This window comes from Trichoderma camerunense (genome assembly GCF_050948025.1).
Source record: "Trichoderma camerunense strain CBS 138272 chromosome Unknown V8C40scaffold_7, whole genome shotgun sequence".
NCBI lineage: Eukaryota > Fungi > Ascomycota > Sordariomycetes > Hypocreales > Hypocreaceae > Trichoderma > Trichoderma camerunense.
The window spans coordinates 863408-884080 of record NW_028145363.1 but is presented as its reverse complement, the minus strand read 5'-3'; the positions used below and the strand labels follow the sequence as shown (position 1 = coordinate 884080).

Here is a 20673-nt window from a genome sequence, read left to right as displayed (position 1 = left end):
GGCATATGAATATGTAGCCTGGTGATAGCTACTAACAGAGAAGCTTTCTTCCAATAACCAGCTTGGTGTTACCCCCCGTGAGCGTGTGCTGGTAAATGTCCGAATGTGGGTCACAGGCCACCGTTTGTCTTTCCTCAATGCAGAGTTTGAGAGTCTCGCCCTTTTTGGTGGAATTGGTTGTTTAGGCCTAGACAGGAGCTGAGCTGGGCAGCTATGGTGTTTGGTGTTGCCCCGGCGCTGGTATGAGCTGGCTTGAGACTTTTGAGTAAACAAACATCCCGTGCGTTGTTTGAGGGGAAAATAAATCAATGACCGTTGTTGTGGAGCAGCTACAGAACCTTGGGAGCTTGGCGGCTGCATGAGCGGGAAGATGGCAATTCAATTTGAGCCGTGTGATGGTGTCGTGTCGCTTTGAATTGTTTGGATTGGTATCATTTGCTTGCCTTTTTTGCTGATTGCACAGAGGTAGGTAAGATATGATGAGGTATCGTTGCATTGGCGTGCTCATGATGTGCTTGGGAATTGGTGACGCTGCACGAGTGTTACTGCTGGAATTCCAGAATTTATTTGGTTTGTATTACGGAATACACATTACTTTCCAATACCATCCTATGCTATGCTATAACCCAAGAGCATTATATTTCCCCGTTGATGCGCCCTCCCGCATGATCTTCTGTACTATCTTGGTCACGCTATCGTCACGCGAGATTTTGCTCCTTGAATCTCTTGTAGGTAGCTTCGTAATCCCTGATCTAGCTTCTTTGGCCTTGCTTTGCTTCTTCGCCTTCTTCTTCTCGGCCTCAGCTTCTGATCGCTCAGCGTCTCGACGGCATCGGCGTACGTCCTTGTCCCGGAGCACCCAAGGCACGTCCAAGACCTCGCGACGAAATCTTGTACGCTTTTCCCAGAGCACTACCTCTTGAGCCGTGCTCTTCACAACGGTCATTCTCTCGATATTGATCTGGTGCTCGTTGCGGAACGACGATACACTGCCTTTCACATCCACCACCATACCAACATCGATATCTGCATAAGGATTGGCCTCTTGTGCATCTGCATCCTTGTCCGTCCGTTGTTCGCCGGCGGTCGATTCGTTCTTTGACTTTGCGGGAGCTGGCGGGGTAGTCACAGTAACAATGTTCCTACCGCTGCTATCATCGATGGTATAAAGCCGCCGGTTGAAGAATTGCTCGATGGCCACGACGATGCCAACCACTCGCACCCATTTTATCGGGAGGTTTCTGTAGAAGAAGAAGTTTTCTCCTATAAACAAAGTAAGCTTCAACTGTCGTAATTCATGTTGATACCAGGAGATGTGTACCTTCAAAGCCAGCATGTTGATCTAGAGCGTGAATGTCGGCAGCACGTAGCAGACACCAGGTATTCACGGTAGGCGATAAGTGAAAGCAGTATCGCGGATAAAGAGCAGCTTTGGTAGCCTCGGTCATGGAATGCGCGTCCTGATGCCTTGATTCACTGGCGAATCAAGCGCATGCACCCATATCTGCGCAATTGGCTTTGCGCTCATCGTCTGGTATGTCGCCAAAGGAGAAGAAAATCCAGGGTTGGAGCAGATGCGTTGTGGGAAAAGGCCGTTCGTTGCTGTGGCGCGTCACTCCAAGCCCCGCTAGCTCACGGAAGCTATGCCGTGCTTGTAAGCCTTGTAAGCTGCACATAGAAACTCCATCCAATGACTTCCAAACGTCGGTGGTAGATGATATGAATCATCATCAGTGTATTTAATTTATGCACTTTTATCAACAAATAATCGTATAGAAGATCTACCCAGGCACACTCAGCATCCCGACTGAGGCTGTACAATACCAAAAATGTTTCCGAATAGCATGTGCTGCGTGATGCGACGCCGTAAACCCAAATCCCGAATCCTTTTCCCCTTGCCCTATGAAATAAAATAGCCCGGCTTGTGCCCTATACTCAAAATTAGACGCTCCATTGACTCTATCGGCGAGACCTTGCCGATCGACGACCCGTGCTCGAAGCAGGTTTCTCGTCCTTTGCAGAAGTCTTGGCCTTTTTAAGCCTTGCCGCAGCTGCTTGGAACGCCTCCTCTGAAGGTTCCTCTTCGTCTTCATCTTCATCCACAGCGTGCTTCTTGCCCTTGCCCTTGCCCTTCTTGCCCGCAGCGCTCTTTGCGCCATACTTTTCCTCCAGGTGGCTGAAGAAGCCCTCTGCGCGGTCTTGCTGCCGCTTCTGGATCAGAGCTGCCAAGCTGTCTTCTGAGCTCCCCTTGCCTTTCTTGGCCTTTGTCTTGCCGCCAAAGATTTTTTCGTGAACACCAAGCTCCTTGGCCAGCTCCTCTGCTTCTGCTTCCTCAGTCTTTGCTGCCTTGGCACGAGCAGCGCGCTTTCGCTTGTTCTCCTTCTTGTAGGCTGGGAAGCTGGGGACGTCGCCCGTCTCAATTGCTTCGTCGATAATCTTGCGGAACCGCTCGTCATCCTCAACAACATCACTGAGCATTACTCGTTCGTACACCTGGTCCATGTCGCCTTCGCACTCTTCGTAGGCAATGAGGAGGTCATCCTTCTCTTCGTCGGAGCGCTTGTACTTCGCAGCAAATTTCTTAATGGCATCTTCGGAGATTGCATCCTTGTATTGCTCCCGGTAGTATTCGCTCCAGTCGAAGCCCTCTGAATCGACAATGGACTCGGATGTTGATCCAGTGGTATCGTATCGCTTTCGTCGCGCGGGGTCTGACAGGACAGCGTAGGCGAATGCGATGCTCTGGAAGGTCTCATGAGCTTTTTCCTTTTCAGACTCGGAAACCTTGTCTGCAGCGTCCAATGTTAGCAATGACGAGTGACGACGCCTCCAGACCTCTGAGCAACAACCCACCTGGATGATTCTTGAGCGCTGCCTTGCGGTATGCGCTCTTGACCTGGTCAGCAGTTGCGCTGCGCTCGAGCCCCAGGACCTCATACGGGTCGATTGCGGGCGGCTCGCTGTCGACGACATCTTCGTGGTCCGACATTTTCAAGGCTCGATGGAACGCTGCAAGTTTGTGTTGCAGTGCAGAGTCTTGGAGGAGGGTAGGCTGATCAAAAGCGAAGCTCTTTAGCTGGGTCACGCGTCGCAACGCGCTCAGGAACACCGTTAAGCTTAATGGAGTCGGCAGCCGGGATCCACTAACTGCCGCCCTATATCCGGAGGTTGCAGGCCTAAGCTCACTAATACTGACTGATACTGTAGAACGCTGCAACTTGAACTTTTCAAAATTGAAGCAACCAGCAGCATTGGATTCCTGTGTGCAAATTGGTTGGATACAACCTGGACATGATGGATTCCCCAGCGAGCCAAGATCACAAGACGTCGATGCAACATGCATTGGAGCTGGCAAAGAAATCCCCGCCAAAGCCGACAAACTTCCGTGTCGGCGCCATCTTGAAGAGGCTGGAAGACGGCCACATCTCTGCTGAAGGCTATACCTTGGAGCTTGAAGGAAACACACATGCCGAGGAGTGCTGTCTTTTAAAGCTGGCAGAAGAACATTCCACCACCGAGGAGGGACTCGGAGCTGTTATGAAGAGCCCGCATGTCCTTTACACCACCGTCGAGCCCTGCTTCAAGCGGCTCAGCGGCAAGCTGCCGTGCGTTGAGCGCATCCTTCGCCAGAAGTCGTGGATCAAGAAGGTCTATGTGGGTGTTCTAGAACCCGAGACTTTTGTCGGAAAGAATCCCGGACGCCAGTTGCTCGAGGAGGGCGGTGTTGAAGTTCACTATGTCCCCGGGTTTGAGGAAGAAATCCTTGCGGTGGCAGCGGCTGGTCACACAGCATCATGATACCGTCGACCTACCTTCATCTATTGCGTTTGGCCAGCTGACTTGCTGCCCGTGATCCATGGGAAGTTCTCCGGATCAGAATACAAGCACGAAGAAATCTAAGAGGCGGTCTACTGCGACAACTTATATATGCGAGCCATTTTAGACATTTGGCGTCGTCATCTCTTGAAGGGACTACACGCATGAGTAAGCTTTGCGCTCAAATGTTAGACAATGTGTACATATATGGTGGAGAAGAGAGAGTCTAGTATCCTGGTAAGCAGTTTCAAGGCCAGGTCATGAATAAAGGCTCTTTTGTACATATTCAAGCTGAGATCTCCTATTATGCAAGGCAGTTCATTGAGCACTGCATGTGATGGAACTGCACGTTCCTGTTGGTGACAAAAATAGCGACGAATCGAGATGGTGTGGGTGCCGTAAACGCGGGGTTGTACCGCTGATGAACCTTGCCTTGTGGCTGCGGAGATGCTGTAAGACGTCTCATCCCTTGGCCTCACTTTCAATGACCTGTGCTCTGTATCGTCAATCAATTGGAAAACAATACACATGAAACTCGATGGTTTACGTTTAATCGTATTCACGGATGACTAAAACAGCCGCTGGCATCTAAACCCAACGTCTGCAAGAAGCCAAAGCACAGGTCCAAACCAGCTTCACTTTCACGACTCCCGCCGTCTCGATCGCCATCCCTGCCTAGTGGATCAGAGTGCCCAGGCCCCAGTCAATATAATATCCGGCCTCCCATCGGGTCTCCAGCCGATCCCGTGGCGTCCGGTAAATGAGGAGAAATCCATCGTATTACCCGACACGACAATCCATGCCCGCGTGACGTCGTCACGGAGAGAAGCTGTTTATGAGCTGATACTCGGTGTACCTGGCCCCAGACGCATGTTCCATATAGAGCTTCACCAGCTACAAATAAGCTTCATTCCTCTCTTCTGCTGTCTCCAGTTCTTGCGTCATCACACTCGTCTAGAGCTTGCAGCCAGTCACCGCCATGCTTGAACAAAAGGTAGTGACTTTTGAGCCGGGCGACGGCTTCAGCATCGTCGGCGCCGAAATCTTTGTCGACGAGCAAGACTACGAGGGCGTCCATATTGCGGCAAACAACCTCTCGCAGGACTTTACCAAAGTCACCGGACAGCGCTGCAATCCAATTGTCAAGACTCGCCCTTCGGCTCCACCGGCTCGATCATGTATCGTCATCGGCTCTCTCACTAAATCGCCCTTGATCCAGCAGCTGAAAGAGCAAGGCAAGATTGACCCAAGCCAAATTGAAGGGAAATGGGAATCTTGGATCACAACCGTTGTACACGAGCCCTTTGATGGCTACGATGATGCCCTGGTCATTGCTGGGAGCGACAAGCGAGGAACCATCTTTGGAACCTACTCCCTCTCGGAGCAGATTGGCGTATCGCCGTAAGCTTCCTCCCAAATCACAGATTGAGAGTAAATTAGTGAATTCTGACAAGCCGCCAAACAATAGATGGCATTGGTGGGGGGATGTGCCCCCAAAGAAGCAGCAGCAAATCTACGCTTTGCCTGTAACCACAAGCAATGGCGAGCCCAGTGTCAAATATCGTGGCATCTTTATTAACGATGAGTGCCCTGGCATGGACAGCTGGGTACACGAGAAATTCGGTCCCACGTTTGATTCCAACCTGTATCATTACATTTTTGAGCTTCTCTTGCGCCTCAAGGCCAATTTCATGTGGCCTGCAATGTGGAGGGGATATCCATATCCGGGACGGTCGTTTTTCGTGGACGACCCCAAAAACCAGGAGCTTGCAGATACTTACGGTATTGTCATGGGTACTTCGCATCATGAGCCGATGCAGAGGGCCATGAATGAGTGGTCTACTACTCAACCAGGGGGCACCTGGAACTGGGATACAAACAAAGAAAAGGTCACGCAGTACTTTGAAGAGGGAGCCGAGAGAGCTGTGCCGTATGAATCCTATTTTACCATGGGAATGAGAGGCGAAGGCGATGTACCAATGACTGGAGGCGACCCTGTAAAGATCCTCACCGAAGTACTTGATGTACAAAGAAATATCATCAAGAAGAATTACGGTAAGGAAGACGGCGTTTTGCAGCTCATGGCACTCTACAAAGAGGTTCAAGGATACTACGAAAAGGGACTCAAGATTCCCGATGACGTGACCCTCTTATTTGGCGACGATAACTTTGGCAATCTCCGTCGTCTTCCAACAGAAGAAGAGAACAAGCGATCTGGAGGCTCAGGCTTCTATTATCATTTCCAATACACGGGCTATCCGCGCTGCTACAGGTGGATCAACAGCAACACCCTAGGCAAGGCCCTTCATCAGCTCCAATTGGCCCATCACCGAGGTGCCGACCGTATCTGGATCTTCAACGTCGGAGACTTGAAGCCTGTTGAGGTTCCAATGAGTTTTGCTTTTGACCTGGCTTGGGATATTAACTCCATCACAGCAACCACTGTGCCGCAATATTTTGAGCATCTTGCTACTCGGGAGTTTGGTGAACAGTACGCCGGTCGGATTGCCAAGTCCTGGTATGACTTCAACAAACTTGTGGCGATTCGAAAACAAGATCACATTGATGCGTCTACTTTTGTCATCCAGAAATACCATGAATCTGACAACATCATTGCGCGATGGCGACAACTCTTGGGAGAAACCGAAGCCATCTACTCCCACATTGATGAGGAGCACAAATCTGCCTTTTTCCAGCTCGTGCTTCATCCCGTCAAGGCCACTTATATATTCACACAAGTGCGCGTGGCCCAATACACGAATCAGCTCTTCGCCAAGCAGCGCCGAAACACGACCAACACCATGCTGAAAAAGTGTATCGAACTCTTGGATGCCGATCATGATTTGTTTGAAGAGTACAATTCTATTTCAGATGGTAAATGGGATCTTATGCTTCGCCAACCGCACTATGGCTACGGCGATACGGGTGCCGAGCCATCGCGTAACATGATTGATGGGCTTTGCTATGTGCAGACAAAAGAAGACTCCAACCCGAGTGTTGGCCATATGGGTATCGCGGTGGAGGGTATCGAAGGAATCAATCCCGGTCACATCAACGAGGACTCGGACAGAACCCATCCGTCCCGAGGCGGCCTCGAGCCTGGAGTGACTCTGCCTTTCATCACGCCTTATGGAGAGCAGACCCGTTACTTCGAGGTATTCCACCGCGGTACAAAGGAATTTTCCTGGGAGGCTCGGCCACAGTACAAGTGGATCAAACTTTCTCAATATGAAGGGCATCTGAATCCCCGAGACGACGATATCAGGGTCATCATCACCATTGACTGGTCGGAAGTACCCACTGATTTCGATGCCAAAGTTATTATTGAAGTCATTGGTACTCGTGATGGTTACGAGCAGGTCCACATGACTGTGCGGAACAGCCGTGTTCCAACAGACTTTGAAGGATTTGTTGAAGAGAGCGGCCACTTGGCTATCGATGCCGGCAACGTAGTTACGGCACCATACATTCTGCATCCTGCACTAGGTCGGCCTATTGCTGGAGCTGTCACTCTGCCTCTTGATTACGATTTCAGCAAGCCAGATGACATTCCATTCCTTCGATATCCGATTTACGTCTTCTCACAACATGACAATACGAATCTCGAGCTTCAGTTCAACATAACTCTTGAGACTGAAAAGACGAGCAGAATGCAGTACGACGTGCGCTTCGACGGGGGACCGATCAAAACATTCCGTCTCACTGACGATGAATCGAACGCCGATGACGTTCCTAGAGGCTGGGCGGGGGCTGTCATGGATTGTGTCTGGAAGAAGGGGCATAACTTGGGTACGGTAAAGAAGGGCAGTCACACTATTGAGGTGCGATTCAGGAATCAGAATATCTGTCTGGAGAAGTTGATTCTTGATCTTGGCGATTTGCGGTACACGTACCTGGGGCCTCCACAGAGTGCCTATGTCAAGAAGGGAGAGGGTCAGGCTGTGAGTGTTATTGGGCAATTGGATAGCTTGAAGATTGATCTGGGATTTTAAAGGTAATTTTTCATATCTTGTCTATGAAGGGATTGGATTATGCAAGAAGGTACTTCTGAGCTACCAAGTAACTATTTTCGCTGGTCAAGGTAAATTTACAAGTCGTTTCCGATGCTATAATCATGATATTAGTACATGAGTCCGTCATACGCAATTAATATTCTCAACTTACCGCGCCACAAGCTTCTTCGCACTGACTTTCCGGTCAAAGAGTGCCTGTATACCACCGACTACGCTATTCAAGCCGTCCGGAAGCACCTCGACTGGGTGAGGCGTGATCTTGCCCTCTGCCAGCAAGTGGCTGAGGTACCTGTAGAACCAATATGCAAACTCCTGGTCCACCTTTGCTTGCTCCTCGTTGATGAAGCCCCAAGTATCGCCGTGGGACGAACCAACCATTGTACGCGAGAGCTTCACGCCCTCAGGGAATGTCCAACCCGGCTTGACGGGATCGACCATGTTGATTTCGCCGCCGCCTGATGCAACGAGCACCTTACTGATGGGCTCGTAACTGACGGAGTCGGAAACTGAGTCAAATGCAATCTTAATCTTGGATGGTCCTGCGGCATCAATGATCTTCTGGACTACATCTCCTTCTCTGTAATCGATGATGTGGTCTGCCGCGTTCAGCGACTTGACGAAATCGATTCCGTTGCCGGCGACGGTGATGATGGGACTGACTTTGCTCAGCTTGGCGAGTTGCAGAGCGAAAGCTCCCACAGCAGTGGCGCCGCCCCAGATCAAGATGGGGGTCTTTCCGGCGGCAGGATCTTGCAAGGTTGTTGGGATTGGTAGTTTCAGGCATTGATACAAGGCGATGGCGGCTGTCATGAAGGCTAGAGGAAACGCAGCACCAGATTCGAAAGAGATGTTTGGGGGTAGATGGAACGTTGTAGATGCTTTGACAACGGTGTATTCTGCGAAGGTGCCGTGAGGATGGCGCATCCGGTGGAAACCTGCAACACGATCCCCTTTCTTGAACTCGAAGACTTCCGAGCCTACTGCTTCGATAATGCCGGCTACATCATCTCCAGTGTTGAAGGCTTCTGGTTCAGTAAGCCCTCGTGTAGCCTGTGGACATAATATTGTCAATATTATGAAGTGAGTGGTAATAAGTTAATTTGTCTTCTCATACCTTCCAATCTTTGGGATTCAACCCCGCAAATGCAACCTTGATGAGAACCTCCTTCGGCCCTGGTTTTCTGGTGGCATGTCAGTGAAGGTTTGGAACAACATTTAGAAGACAACGTACGGGATTTCTGTTTCCTTGATTACACCACCGTACTTGGGCTCCGCATAGATAAAAAGTTCCTTCATTATAGCAGCTCTGGTCTGCCGAGTTAAGCGATGGTGTCTTGAAATTGGTGTTAGTGAGAGACCGTAGGGGAGGAGTTTGTTATGTATACTGGTTAGGATAAGGTAGTGAATGGAAGCAGTACTTATAAAATCTTTGGCAACTAAAGTTTAAGGCTCTATTAAATACACAACGAAATTACTTGCCCGGCGTTTACTGTTGTTTTGTTTCTCCTGAGCCTGATCATTCAGAGAGTCAAAACCCCGCCGCGGAAATAAGGCAGTTGTCCATGGACAAGGTGGTATTTTTATGTAATCTACATCGCATTATACCAGGGCTGTTATTTACCATCACGGCCAAACACGATTCGAAGCAGCAGTACCTTGAAGAAGCGGCATCATTTGGAAGGTTTCTATAACTAAGCCGGATGGTTGATCCTCCCGAGTTTACATCGCCAAGTTGACATGAATCGCGCCTCTTCCACATTTGTCATCTCGTAATGCAGCGTCTAAATAAGGCTCTGTCAATGAGGACCGGGCAAATTTGTCAGCGGCTTTAGTCAATTCCGATGTTCTTATACCCATAGTAAACCCATGGAATACGATATAGTTTTACGGAGTTTTAAGACAGAAATGCTATCCACTCTTCGGAGTATCGTTCGAGCTCATGGATGACTATTTTTTATGAATAGATGGTCATCATCTGGTAATCTTGAGAGTTAGGCCGAATCTGACTAATAGGGAATGGAGCGAAAATACTTATTGTCTTGTAACTTATAGATGAGACCAATAAGAATAGATCAACATATTAGTTGCGTCTAGAAAACGGGAGTAGGAGTTACTTCAAGAGAGTCGCAATATCTCAAATATGAATTAAATTATTGCCATAAATCTCACCGCTCGTACACCATGGACTAGTTCCTCCTTGAGGACATGATCATTCCGAAAATGAAAGACGTCGGAGCGAAATGTAAGACGTCGGGGCGAAATGTCTGTATCGCTGAAAATAGGTCCCATGAGAAACCTTGCCCTCTCCATATAATTCACTGGCACTCTCTTTTACACTTATCGCAGATCTCCGTTGCTGTTGTCTTGATGTTTTCCCAAGCAAGATCCTTGCACTGCGGCACGATGTAGCTATTCAGAACAAGCTCTGGAGGGCCGTTCATAAACCACCAGGTGCAATAATCCCACACCCCTCGGCTGGTAGTATCAACATCGATAATATGGCCGAGTCCGTTGCAAATATCTCCATAGTCGACACAGCCGGCATTTCTGCAGGGGCAGACGAGGAGAATTCGTGTTCTGGTACACATTGAGGCAGACGTTTTCTTTGAGAATAACGGATGAGGCTTTTATGGATAGATGAGGTATAGGACATCGGATAGCATGAGAGGATGCTTGTTTAGCTTAATATTTGTTTGAGTTCTCTGGATCATGGCAGTTCACCTCATGATAGCACTGCTTCACTCCGTATCTGGTGTATATGAACAACGAGCATTTTGCGCTCGGCATCATAGATTACAGGGTGGCATTCACTTCCTCACTGTTAGTAAAAAACAGTGATGAGCTGTCATATGGATTTTGTGCTACTGGGGCGTTTTTATCGTGAATATGAAGGAGGTATACCTCAGTCTTTGGCGGGGAGGTAGATGATTGGTATCACACACAGTATACAAGTAAGCGTTGGTCCGTAATACGCGCCTTATACAAAATATTGTACACAGTAATAAAGACGACAAAAAACTGGTAAAGTGATGTAACCATAATGATTGGCAGTTATGTCAAAGTGGAAGATAGAAATACTATTGGTTCTATAGAGTTTCTAAAAACCTATCTTGACGACCGAATCTAATACGAAAATGTGAATCCACGATATCCATTGTCCACCACATCCTGAAGAGCCTTTCTGTAGTGAACCAAGCCTCCAACCCAGAAAAGAACGTTCGGCTTCCTTCCTGCGATATTGGCGCCGAAAATATACGACTTCTCCTTCCTAAAGAGATTCTTTGTTCCAAGCACGCGACACGCTTCGACATAGTCATCCTCAGCTTGCTGGGTAGCCTCAATGAGGACTACCTTATCCGAAGCCTCTTCCTTTCTCTTTGTCTCGGCCTTTGATATCAATCCCGTGATAAAGTCGACCTGGGTCTCAATTGTCGGTGGGAAGTTGTTGAATGGCGACAAAGGCCCCACGACTAAGAACATGTTGGGGAATCCTGCTTCGGTGACGCCCAAATAAGAAGTCGTCTTTTCGGCCCAGTGTTCTTTGAGAGATTGCTGACGACCATTGATAGTGAGGGTGGTGTAATTTCCATCGGCAACCTCAAAGCCAGTCGCAAAAACGATGACATCCAGCTCGTGCAGCTTCTCATTAGTGAGTATACCCTTCTCAGTAATTTCTGTAATGGGTGTCTCTCTCAGGTCAACAATATCAACATGCTTCTTGTTGAACGTCTCATAGTAGGCGGGTGCAGTAATAGGCCGTCTAGCATAGTATCCATCTGGAGACAGCTTTCGAGCCTTGACAGGATCCTCCACGATCTGAGAAATCTTCTTTCGAATAAACTTGCAAGCTTCTTCATTAGCCTCTTCGCTAATCACAATATCGGAGAAAGCTGAAAACATGAATCGGAATCCGTTTCCTTGCTGCCAAAGCGATTCGAAGACACGTTCGCGCTCTTCCGCGCTGACGCTCATGGCCGGTATCGTGCTCTCTTTCACATTGTGCGCAGCGTAGCTGTTACGAACACCGTCCCAAATCTCGTCGTAATTCTTGTTGACGTTGTCTCTGAATTCAGCTGAGACGGGCCCATCTCCGTTGGGAACGATGTATTGCGGCGAGCGTTGGAAGGATATGAGCTCCTTCACTTCATCGGCAAGGGCAATCGTAACTTGGACTCCTGTTGAGCCGCTTCCGATGACACCGACTCGTTTACCTTTAAAGTCATAATCTTTTGGCCAATTCCTGCAAACTTCTGTAAGAACTTTGTTTCAGCTGATGAGTAGGAAAGACATACCCTGTGTGATATTTTTCGCCTGCAAATTTCTCGATTCCAGGAATGACCGGATAGTTAACCTTGGACCAAGTTCCCAAGGCGGTAAGCAAGTATCTGGTCTGGATGGTCTCGCCAGTAGATAATTGAGCAGTCCACAGAGATGAAGAGCTGTCGAACGATGCGGACTCTAGTTCAGTGCTGAACTGCATATACTTTCGCAAATCATGGCGCTTGACCACATGCTTTAGATAATCCCAAATCTCCTTTTGAGATACATAATGATTTGGCCATGGATATGTCAATAAATCCTCTTTATCCCAGCTATATCTGTATACTTCGCTGAGAGAATCACTGTTGGCGCCGGGATAACGATTCCAATACCATGTGCCGCCAACGTCAGAAGCCTTGTCAATTAACTTGACCGAGAGTCCAAGCTCCCGGAGCTTATAGAGCTGGTAGATTCCGGCGAATCCAGCTCCAACCACAAGGGCGTCGATTGATGGCATGGTAGATGAAGAGTGATTAGATAGATGTTATTGAGTACTGGATATTGTCTGATCTATTTGAGAATATTGGGAGAACGTATTCTGCTTTATAGCAGAAACATATCCCTCGTAGGCATCGCTCAAGAATAGCATTACCAACGTAGAATTTGTCAGCGGGTCTGTTTGAAATCTCATTCATCAACGGATACCTTTCTCGGATTGCTAATGGGCAAGGAATCAGGTACATCTCCCGAAATATTATGTACACATTTAGCTAAGGCATGCAGAGCTGTTTATTTCAGCATTTGTAATAGACCTTGGGCCAGAAGCTTTCTCACATCATCGCATTCGTGGAACTTAATGTTTGCGGAGCCACTCGCATAACATCGTTTATTATTGATCAAATTACTGGATTTATTCCTTTCGGTGTTAGCATAAGCGATAGGAAACCAAGTCTGACCCAGTCTTTCCGGATAGATTCTCAACGCCCCATGCAGATGATTACTCGTGGCCACTGCGCCATTCAGCCTATTGGCGTAGAAATAGAGATCTGTTCAAGATGTGATATATGGCCTGATACGTGTAAATGTTAAAATATGAGCTACGGGGCGCTACGGGGCACTATGCAGTAAGGATATAGAAATATCGTGGCATTATGGTACTTTGTCATTTGTTATGGTGATGTTGCGCAATGCTAATGCTAGATGTTGTCGCTTCGGAAACCGTGTTATTAAGGGTTTACTGGGAATAATGTTGTGATTGTGCAATTTATGCCCGTTTCTTGGCGATGTAACAGAGCTCTTTCAGAGCCATCAGGAGGAGCCTCAACCGCGTAGCTCCCTGTTTCTCTTGCTTGACTGAGAAAGGCAACACTGAGGCGTTTTCTGAATCTTTCTCGACAATCACGCCACAAATATTTGTAACAACCACTTTAAGCCTCAGGTTGATTGCAAAGCAGAGAGTAAAATGTGACGTATTGATATCGTTCAGTAATTCTTGGAGATATTGGTGGAAGCGGCATACACAAGAACACATGTAGTCTAACCTGTTGTAGAAATCTCTCGACCACGGGCACCACCTCTTTGGAAACTTCGCGGAGACTTATGATTTTATTAACCCTATCTAGTAAAGCGTTTCTAAGATCTAATTTCAATTCAGTAAAGTGCATCATAAGCATATATGGTTGGGAATAAAAAGTACACACCTTAAGTATACAAAAAATTGCATACATTTTGATACATCTTACATCTTACACTACAACGCCAGAAAACTGCTATCATAACTTAAACAGCTTTCAGCACATAGCGTTGATATATATCGCTTCAGCACACGCATACAGTTTTAAGCAATTCTCTCGGGCAACAGCTTCACCGCTCTTAGGCAGGCAGCGTTTAGGCAGCTGTGTTCGCTTAGTCGGGCCGTGTTAGAGCGCTACAAGTAGCCCGCTTACACAGGGGGCTTTTTAGCATACACAGCATTAAAATGAGAAAAGTTATAAAATCGTGAAGAGTCTTTTAAAATATATTATTTTATATACTGAATTACAAAGCTTCAGATTACGCTTTACTGAACGTAGCTAGTGAAACAGTGGCTTTATCGCGGGTATAAAGAGGTGCCCCTCAAGTCCATTTCTTCCCTAACTGGGAAAATCCTTTGCATACCAATGACCGGCTTACCATTAATTGTAGATATAAAGAACAGAGAGACACTTCAAACAACAGATCTAGTCACGTATATAAAGATGGTGGTGTTGGCAGAGGTCCAAGTGGCGTGATAGTGCTTGAAATGTACAAGAACTCGCCATCACTCAGGATTCAAAATACCAACAGGCATTCGCAATCGGGTATCTCGAATATCCAAAATCTTTCTCAAATAAACTTCTGTAATTTCTTGATGGTAAATTTTCGTCAGCGCTGCTTAGAGGACCTACTCGATTAATTTACTCATACGCTAAAGCTTTGAAAGCGACGTTGTTATTGAACAGATGGTGGGTAAGAAAACGAAAGGCGCGCGTCAAAGCATGGTATTGTTTGATCAAGGGGACAATTTCACAATTTGAAGTGACAGGTATGAGCCTAATGATGGTTACCTGCCTAAATCGCATAGATTTCTTGGATGAAACTTTATGCAACCAGACTGCATAAAGTAGCGAGGATATCTAGTTGCCGCTGTGACCATACCGTCAGAAATCGTCAGAAATCGCTCACTGTCTATACTGAACATATTCGGAGGCGACCATCTACACAGAGACTAGATGCCAAATCTTAGAAGAAATGAAAACTTCCCAAAGAATGAAAAAATGCCGTAACTACTTAGCATCTTATGTCGCTATAAAACGTAAACTTTCCTTCAGATTGCATCAAACACATACACTTAACCCGTGTTTGAGTTAGTGAAATAAAAAAGAGAAACGTGAAAAACCCCATATGCCGCCTAAAGTTCTAGCAGAAAGAATTGCACTACCTATTGGCTCCACCTTTAGTCAGTAACTTAGAGTCTACGCCTTTAAGTTAGGTCTAAAACCTTTAAAATACCTTAAAATGTAGCATATACTTTCGCTAGTTTTAATTCCTACTTAATTTATATATAAATAATAATAACGGAACTTATGTTTACTGACATGCGTGCCAAGGACTTGAAGCCACTACTGTTTTCTACTCTTTCCGAAACAGGAAATTTTATCATCCATGGTATATTCCAAGACAGGAAAGATGCTTTTGTTAGCTCCCGGAGATGCGGGGCTCCCGCATGGTTCCGAGATGCGCGTATTTTGCTCGAGTAAGCGATTCTTCCAACGGCGCTGCCGGGCGAGAGAGGGGAGAAATACGAAGGTTAAATGAATGAGTTGCGAGTGGGAGATATTGAACTAGGACAATGCTTACAGATGAAGAGTTAATGAAGAAACCCGAAGATACATGACACGACTACGGCATTTACCTCTTTTGCAGCGGCCCGCGGGCAAACTACCCCAAACATCCGTTTTTACGATGTCCTCCAAGGTAGAGCGCATAAACTAAGCTCAATAACCTCTTACCCAAGATCTATAGTTCCACCGAGACGGAAGTGACGGGTATGTTGTATGGTAAAATTGCATCCATTAATAAGAACAGCAGAAAGAAGGCAAGAAATTGCGAGTTTGCGCTAAGGCTTTGTACCATTATATACGTCATTAATACATGTCCGTTGGAAATCTGCGGACTCTATCTGTTCTGCCTATGTAACCATTACTTTTGACCGAAAGCCTGCTGATCAGCCTGCATGCCCTTGAAGACCCAATCAGCATGACGTTGCTGGTACTTTGCAGCGCCATCCGGGTCATCACTCTTGATGCCCAATACTTTGGGGATGTGGAATCCTCTAGTGATAGCAGATCTTGCGCTCAGCATTGCTTCCCACTTTTGCAGATTTGGGAAAAGATCCAAGGGAACGTCCACATAGGGGCCAAAAATCACCCAGGACAAGGCCGCGATGTCTGCAATTGAGATGTGATCTCCGACTAAAAATCCAGATTTAGATTTCGAAAGTTGAACGTCAAGGACATTGTAAAGCCGCTTTGTCTCAGTGACATATCGATCAATTCCATACTGAATTTTGGTGGGCGCATAGCGGAGGAAATGAGACGCCTGGCCCTGCATGGGTCCAATGCCTAAATAACGACAACAATTAGTCGATTGGTCAGATGCTACGATTACGCAAGAGGGAGAAGGGAAAACAAAAGTCCTAATGGACCTACCTCCATGCTGGAAAAATAGCCAGTTGTTGCATTCATAGTACTCTCTGCTGCCCTTGGGAAATGAGAGCTTGTGTTCGGGATCATAGCGATCAGTCAGGTATTGCAAGATGCTTCCACCTTCAAACACTCTAATTGACTCGCCGTCGTCAAATGTGTCGACAATGGCAGGAATGCGACCATTGGGATTGATCTCAAGATACCATGGCTCTTTTTGGCGAAGGGTGCTGATATCGAGGTGCTCTAGTTCATAAGGGAGCCCAAGCTCTTCCAATGCTGTGGTGATCTTAATTCCATTGGGAGTTGAGTCTGTGTATAACTTGATATGTGGTTGAGGTGCCATTTTGGGAGACTTGTGATACTCTAATTTGTTGGTGTGAAGAAATGATCGCTTTTGTATTTGACAGCTGTTGTGAAACTTGCTGGAGATATTGTCGCCCCAGGATGAGGGCCTAGTATATAAATACTTCTCAGACGAGTTGAATGGGATCCAAATGCGCCAGCAAACAGCTGCTTAGAAATACGCGCAGCAAGTTGCATTGTATGCTACAGTTATTACTCACAATAAAAGAACTCATTCGTTTCTAATTGCATGATATATAATGCGAGAAGCTTGGTGGGTTCCATTATTCAACATGTGATGATCTCATAATCGAGACAGCTAATACCCTTTTAGGCAATTCTTGGAACACGGCCTATTTTGGACAAGAGCAGATAAATCGTTACAAATCCACGCACAAGAGGCTTTTACAGGAAGCAAGCAACTGAGAAGCTGAATAATAACACTTGACTGATTAATTATACTCTCTTCGATCGCATCTTAATTTAGAGAACTAATAGCTAGCACCTCAACGACTGCGTGAAGTTCAAACGTCAGAACAGAATGTAAAAGGAACTCTTTTATTTGCTGACCTACTTACTTAAGTATCCAGCAGGTAGTAAATAACCAGTTTTTAATGTTTTTAAAACTGTCACTATCATCCGATACTTTTAATAACTATCGCTGTATCCCCCTAGAATCTGCTGCCATGGCTATATTCGTCTCATTTCTGGCACTACTATATAGCTTAAAAAACTCCGAGACACGGGGTGCCGGATGGCAGACTATTTATAATTACAGGCGCTGAATTGGCCATACTGTAACTTTAATAAGCAGCAACGGCTGAGAAACGCCTTCTATAAGAACTGTTTATCTGGCGTAATAGATGACTTGACGGATAATTGACACAGTAGTTCCCATTCGAGAGTTTCACTTATTGCTATCTGTATGGAGAAGATGGGCTTTTTTCATGACTTTTCTTTGCTATCTTTGCGGGTCTAGTTGACAACCCTGACCGCTCCCACAAGCCATCCTACATCTAAGGTCATGAGCTAGAACCTCAAATAGACGCCTTTCCGATCGAATCCGCTTCCAGCTGAGATGGAACCCTCCTAGTAAATGACTTTGTGTCATATACATGCATAATTTTTAGTATCAATGCATCATTGCATTTGGATGACAGGATACTCAATCCATGAGGGCGCCCACTAGGAAGCAGATAACCTAGGGGCATAGTGCCAATAGGATAACCTACGTTGAAAGTTAGCTTAGGTGTTACAAGTGTCATGTCCCCATGTTTACACACCTGCAAATGATGCGATCTTATGGATTTCACTCTCAGTCGGTGCTATGATAGCGTCGATGCCATATTCCTTCAGTGCGCGGTCTATGGTCTCGGGACCAGCAGCTTGGCGGACGTCTCTAACGGCATCCTCCACTACAGAGGCAGGAATATTGTACTTCAATGCGCCGATCAAGGAGTTTTGATCCGGGCAAACTAAACCAATCGTCAGATTTCTCGCTACGTCAGACACATATATAGGTTTTATTTACCGTCAGAAAACTCCAGGTCAGGATTCTGTTTGCTGAATTCCACAATATCTTCTAGTGAACGGACCTTGCTCTCTACCAGATTTTGTAAATAATCAGCAGCTATACGCTTCCAGCCGCCATCTGCATTGAATTAGAATAAATTTACGCCACGTTCTTTCCAATTCAACGGGAAGACTTACAACGAATCACCTGATAGCTGCTTTTGCCTTGGAAAGTGTACTCGGAAGGCTTCTTGATATCGATTGGAGAAACAATCTTTGCTCCCAGGCGGTTGAACTCGTTCAGTGCGTGATCCCAATGGTCCCGCTAAAGATCATCAGCATATCTAGTCCAAACTCGCCAAGGTATGACAGGAATAGCTGGGCATACTCGTTGCTGCATGTACGTTTCGTCCGGCTCGAGCATCGTTGATGGGAGCATCCAATCGTTCACGTCGACAAATCCTAGACGAAGGCCATCAAGAGAGCTTGAAAACTCTGTTGTCAAACTCTTGCTGGCCAGTGGACTGCCAGGCACTGTAAGAAAGAGGATCTCGGTCAACGCTGCAAGATCTTGAGCTGTTTTAGCCATTCCCCCAAGGCTGTCGAAGGCATTCGTCAGCTTAAAAACGCCATCACCCGAAACCATATCTATTGTCGGCTTCAAGGCGAATAATGATGCTCGACTGGCTGGGGTTTGGATAGACCCATCTGTTTCTGCTCCAATAGACCATGGCGTGAAGCCTGCTGCAACGGAAACTGCAGAACCACTGGAAGAGCCTCCTGGCATCTAAAACCTTAATTAACAAACAACAATGAGAATATCGTAGCCGGTGGATAATGGATACTGACGCTATGTCCGAGTGAAGTGTCACCAGGCAAGACGCCCCCGATGATGTAAGGAGACTGGGTTTGGCCGCCAATTGGAGACCAACCTCCGACACAAGACCCCCTGCTTTCGAGAATAGATTAGAATATTTATGATACTTCTGTACAGCCTCGTGAGAGTCACTGACTTATTGGTTCCAAATTCCTATGAGGCTTGTTAGCTGTGCTAAACCAGCTGTGTGAGGATTGGCTACATTGGCTACTCACTGATAGATTTGCTTTCGCTAGAACGATGAGTCCGCATCTGAGAAGCTATGAAAAGTTCAGTTAGCAAAAGATATACTAGAGAAGCATATAGCGGTATTGTAAATATTCCCAAAGCGCTGCCAAGCATAGGGCTAATAGGCTGAGATGAGGATCTTTGGCGAGTAGATATTCCAGCAATTAAACCTCTTGATAGTGCAGTGCAAGTGCCTACATGGCTCTTTGGCAGTAATTTCAACTTATATAGACGTACCACGTCAACTACTAGTGCGTTTCTCGCCGGTCTTGCCGATGCCGTGGCATATGAGCCCAGTGTAGTTCTCATGCCAAGAGATGGTTCCGTATTTATCGTATCCTTGATAGAAGTATGAGATTCAATTTACATATAATCTGGAACATAATGTAAATGAGTGACAACGTACCTTCAACACAATGGGGATCCCGTGATAGCGTCCACGAAGATTGCCGGCAGCTCTCTCGGCATCCAAAACATCTGCAAATCTTAGGAGCACCTCTTCTGGAGCAACGTCAATGAGTGCATTGAGCACCGTCCCCTGTGAGTTATGTCGCTTTATTTGACGCAGATAAGCCTTGACAATAGCTCGTGAAGTGATAAGACCTTTGCTAAGCATGTCCTTGAGGTCTGATGCAGTTGTCGTCAACACATCTATGTCTCCCATGGCTCCAGTTGAGGGATCTAAGGGAATATTGCTATCAAAGCAGCTCGGTGATTTGGGCAAACTCAAACATGTATTTGAATGTTCCGGTGATTTATGTGATGCTTGGCTTGCCTCTGTGTTGTTGGAGAAGTATTCCAGATATCGAAGCCAGTGAGACATGATTCCAAGGCTACAGTTTGCAAATTCTACTCACTCTATGCGGAAGAATAGTCGTGGGGGATGACTCTCGGCTCCTGGCAATAAATATACGCATTGACTCGAACAGCCACGTGATGTACATACCAACACAGAGAGAAAATTTTTTGTCCCTCCTCGCTTCTGCTACACTCCAATTGCATAGCCTCAGTTGTGACCAACTGGCCAATGCATTTAATTTGCTAAAAGGATGGAGTATATGCATGAAAGCTATTGGCGATTGATCCTACAAGATTAAACTATAGGAACAGTAGCGTCTCTTCTGGGCTTCTTATCTGACCTGGCACAAACCTGCAGTATCAGACACAGCCACCTCTCGTATGGCACGGTTAGCAACTTGAGAAAAGCAAAAAGATGTAACCACCCGACTGTAGTACAAACATTTTATTCGTAGGGGGCTATGCACTTTTCTACGCATACCTGATACTACATGTATGCCATTATTCTTTTCTAAAAGTACTGACCAGGGTGCGTCTCTGTATATATATAGCATTGTACTCAGTATATTGATCAAGTAGGTACATATGATGTCTTCAGATT

General features: G+C 46.5%; 8 protein-coding genes across 8 annotated transcripts; 2 read left to right on the top strand and 6 right to left on the bottom strand.

Annotated features, from left to right (window-relative positions):
* Window positions 1-542: 542 nt before the first annotated feature.
* On the bottom strand, window positions 543-1578 carry V8C40DRAFT_242757 (uncharacterized protein). Its single transcript, XM_083215280.1, has 2 exons — window positions 1322-1578; window positions 543-1263 (listed from the first exon to the last, which is right to left on the bottom strand). Exons 1-2 carry the CDS (start codon window positions 1446-1448, stop codon window positions 620-622), a joined length of 771 nt encoding a protein of 256 aa, XP_083074242.1. The 5' UTR covers window positions 1449-1578; the 3' UTR covers window positions 543-619.
* A 126-nt stretch (window positions 1579-1704) lies between these two features.
* V8C40DRAFT_242756 (DnaJ domain-containing protein) lies at window positions 1705-3068 on the bottom strand. Its single transcript, XM_083215279.1, has 2 exons — window positions 2854-3068; window positions 1705-2789 (listed from the first exon to the last, which is right to left on the bottom strand). The coding sequence occupies exons 1-2, from the start codon at window positions 2987-2989 to the stop codon at window positions 1960-1962; spliced, it is 966 nt and encodes a 321-aa protein (XP_083074241.1). The 5' UTR covers window positions 2990-3068; the 3' UTR covers window positions 1705-1959.
* A 226-nt stretch (window positions 3069-3294) lies between these two features.
* On the top strand, window positions 3295-3798 carry V8C40DRAFT_264940 (cytidine deaminase-like protein; the record flags this gene model as incomplete). Its single annotated transcript, XM_083219590.1, has 1 exon — window positions 3295-3798. The coding sequence occupies one exon, from the start codon at window positions 3295-3297 to the stop codon at window positions 3796-3798; it is 504 nt and encodes a 167-aa protein (XP_083074240.1).
* A 741-nt stretch (window positions 3799-4539) lies between these two features.
* Window positions 4540-7827, top strand: V8C40DRAFT_204403 (uncharacterized protein). The gene is made up of 2 exons (XM_083212030.1): window positions 4540-5217; window positions 5285-7827. The coding sequence occupies exons 1-2, from the start codon at window positions 4796-4798 to the stop codon at window positions 7806-7808; spliced, it is 2946 nt and encodes a 981-aa protein (XP_083074239.1). The 5' UTR covers window positions 4540-4795; the 3' UTR covers window positions 7809-7827.
* Window positions 7828-7903: 76 nt separating this feature from the next.
* V8C40DRAFT_264938 (zinc-binding alcohol dehydrogenase family protein) lies at window positions 7904-9125 on the bottom strand (the record flags this gene model as incomplete). The annotated part of the gene is made up of 4 exons (XM_083219589.1): window positions 7904-7922; window positions 7981-8879; window positions 8944-9010; window positions 9061-9125. The coding sequence occupies 4 exons, from the start codon at window positions 9123-9125 to the stop codon at window positions 7904-7906; spliced, it is 1050 nt and encodes a 349-aa protein (XP_083074238.1).
* A 1827-nt stretch (window positions 9126-10952) lies between these two features.
* On the bottom strand, window positions 10953-12606 carry V8C40DRAFT_264937 (flavin-containing monooxygenase; the record flags this gene model as incomplete). The annotated part of the gene is made up of 2 exons (XM_083219588.1): window positions 10953-12069; window positions 12122-12606. 2 exons carry the CDS (start codon window positions 12604-12606, stop codon window positions 10953-10955), a joined length of 1602 nt encoding a protein of 533 aa, XP_083074237.1.
* Window positions 12607-15767: 3161 nt separating this feature from the next.
* V8C40DRAFT_286723 (glutathione S-transferase family protein) lies at window positions 15768-16708 on the bottom strand. Its single transcript, XM_083222564.1, has 2 exons — window positions 16319-16708; window positions 15768-16231 (listed from the first exon to the last, which is right to left on the bottom strand). Exons 1-2 carry the CDS (start codon window positions 16656-16658, stop codon window positions 15810-15812), a joined length of 762 nt encoding a protein of 253 aa, XP_083074236.1. The 5' UTR covers window positions 16659-16708; the 3' UTR covers window positions 15768-15809.
* A 778-nt stretch (window positions 16709-17486) lies between these two features.
* Window positions 17487-20132, bottom strand: V8C40DRAFT_242750 (putative amidase). The gene is made up of 10 exons (XM_083215278.1): window positions 19681-20132; window positions 19512-19613; window positions 19262-19306; window positions 19183-19199; window positions 19019-19118; window positions 18558-18956; window positions 18368-18494; window positions 18189-18308; window positions 17941-18132; window positions 17487-17885 (listed from the first exon to the last, which is right to left on the bottom strand). Exons 1-10 carry the CDS (start codon window positions 20095-20097, stop codon window positions 17695-17697), a joined length of 1710 nt encoding a protein of 569 aa, XP_083074235.1. The 5' UTR covers window positions 20098-20132; the 3' UTR covers window positions 17487-17694.
* Window positions 20133-20673: the final 541 nt, after the last annotated feature.

Coding starts and splice junctions, on each gene's coding strand:
- V8C40DRAFT_242757 (XM_083215280.1), bottom strand. CDS start 1,448: ATGACCGAGGCTACCAAAGCTGCTCTTTATCCGCGATACTGCTTTCAC. Junction 1,264..1,321: donor TCAACATGCTGGCTTTGAAG/GTACACATCTCC, acceptor CTTTGTTTATAG/GAGAAAACTTCTTCTTCTAC.
- V8C40DRAFT_242756 (XM_083215279.1), bottom strand. CDS start 2,989: ATGTCGGACCACGAAGATGTCGTCGACAGCGAGCCGCCCGCAATCGAC. Junction 2,790..2,853: donor AGCGCTCAAGAATCATCCAG/GTGGGTTGTTGC, acceptor TGGACGCTGCAG/ACAAGGTTTCCGAGTCTGAA.
- V8C40DRAFT_204403 (XM_083212030.1), top strand. CDS start 4,796: ATGCTTGAACAAAAGGTAGTGACTTTTGAGCCGGGCGACGGCTTCAGC. Junction 5,218..5,284: donor GAGCAGATTGGCGTATCGCC/GTAAGCTTCCTC, acceptor GCCAAACAATAG/ATGGCATTGGTGGGGGGATG.
- V8C40DRAFT_286723 (XM_083222564.1), bottom strand. CDS start 16,658: ATGGCACCTCAACCACATATCAAGTTATACACAGACTCAACTCCCAAT. Junction 16,232..16,318: donor GCTATTTTTCCAGCATGGAG/GTAGGTCCATTA, acceptor GTCGTTATTTAG/GCATTGGACCCATGCAGGGC.
- V8C40DRAFT_242750 (XM_083215278.1), bottom strand. CDS start 20,097: ATGTCTCACTGGCTTCGATATCTGGAATACTTCTCCAACAACACAGAG. Junction 19,614..19,680: donor GGATCCCCATTGTGTTGAAG/GTACGTTGTCAC, acceptor ACTTCTATCAAG/GATACGATAAATACGGAACC. Junction 18,957..19,018: donor ACACTTCACTCGGACATAGC/GTCAGTATCCAT, acceptor TTAAGGTTTTAG/ATGCCAGGAGGCTCTTCCAG.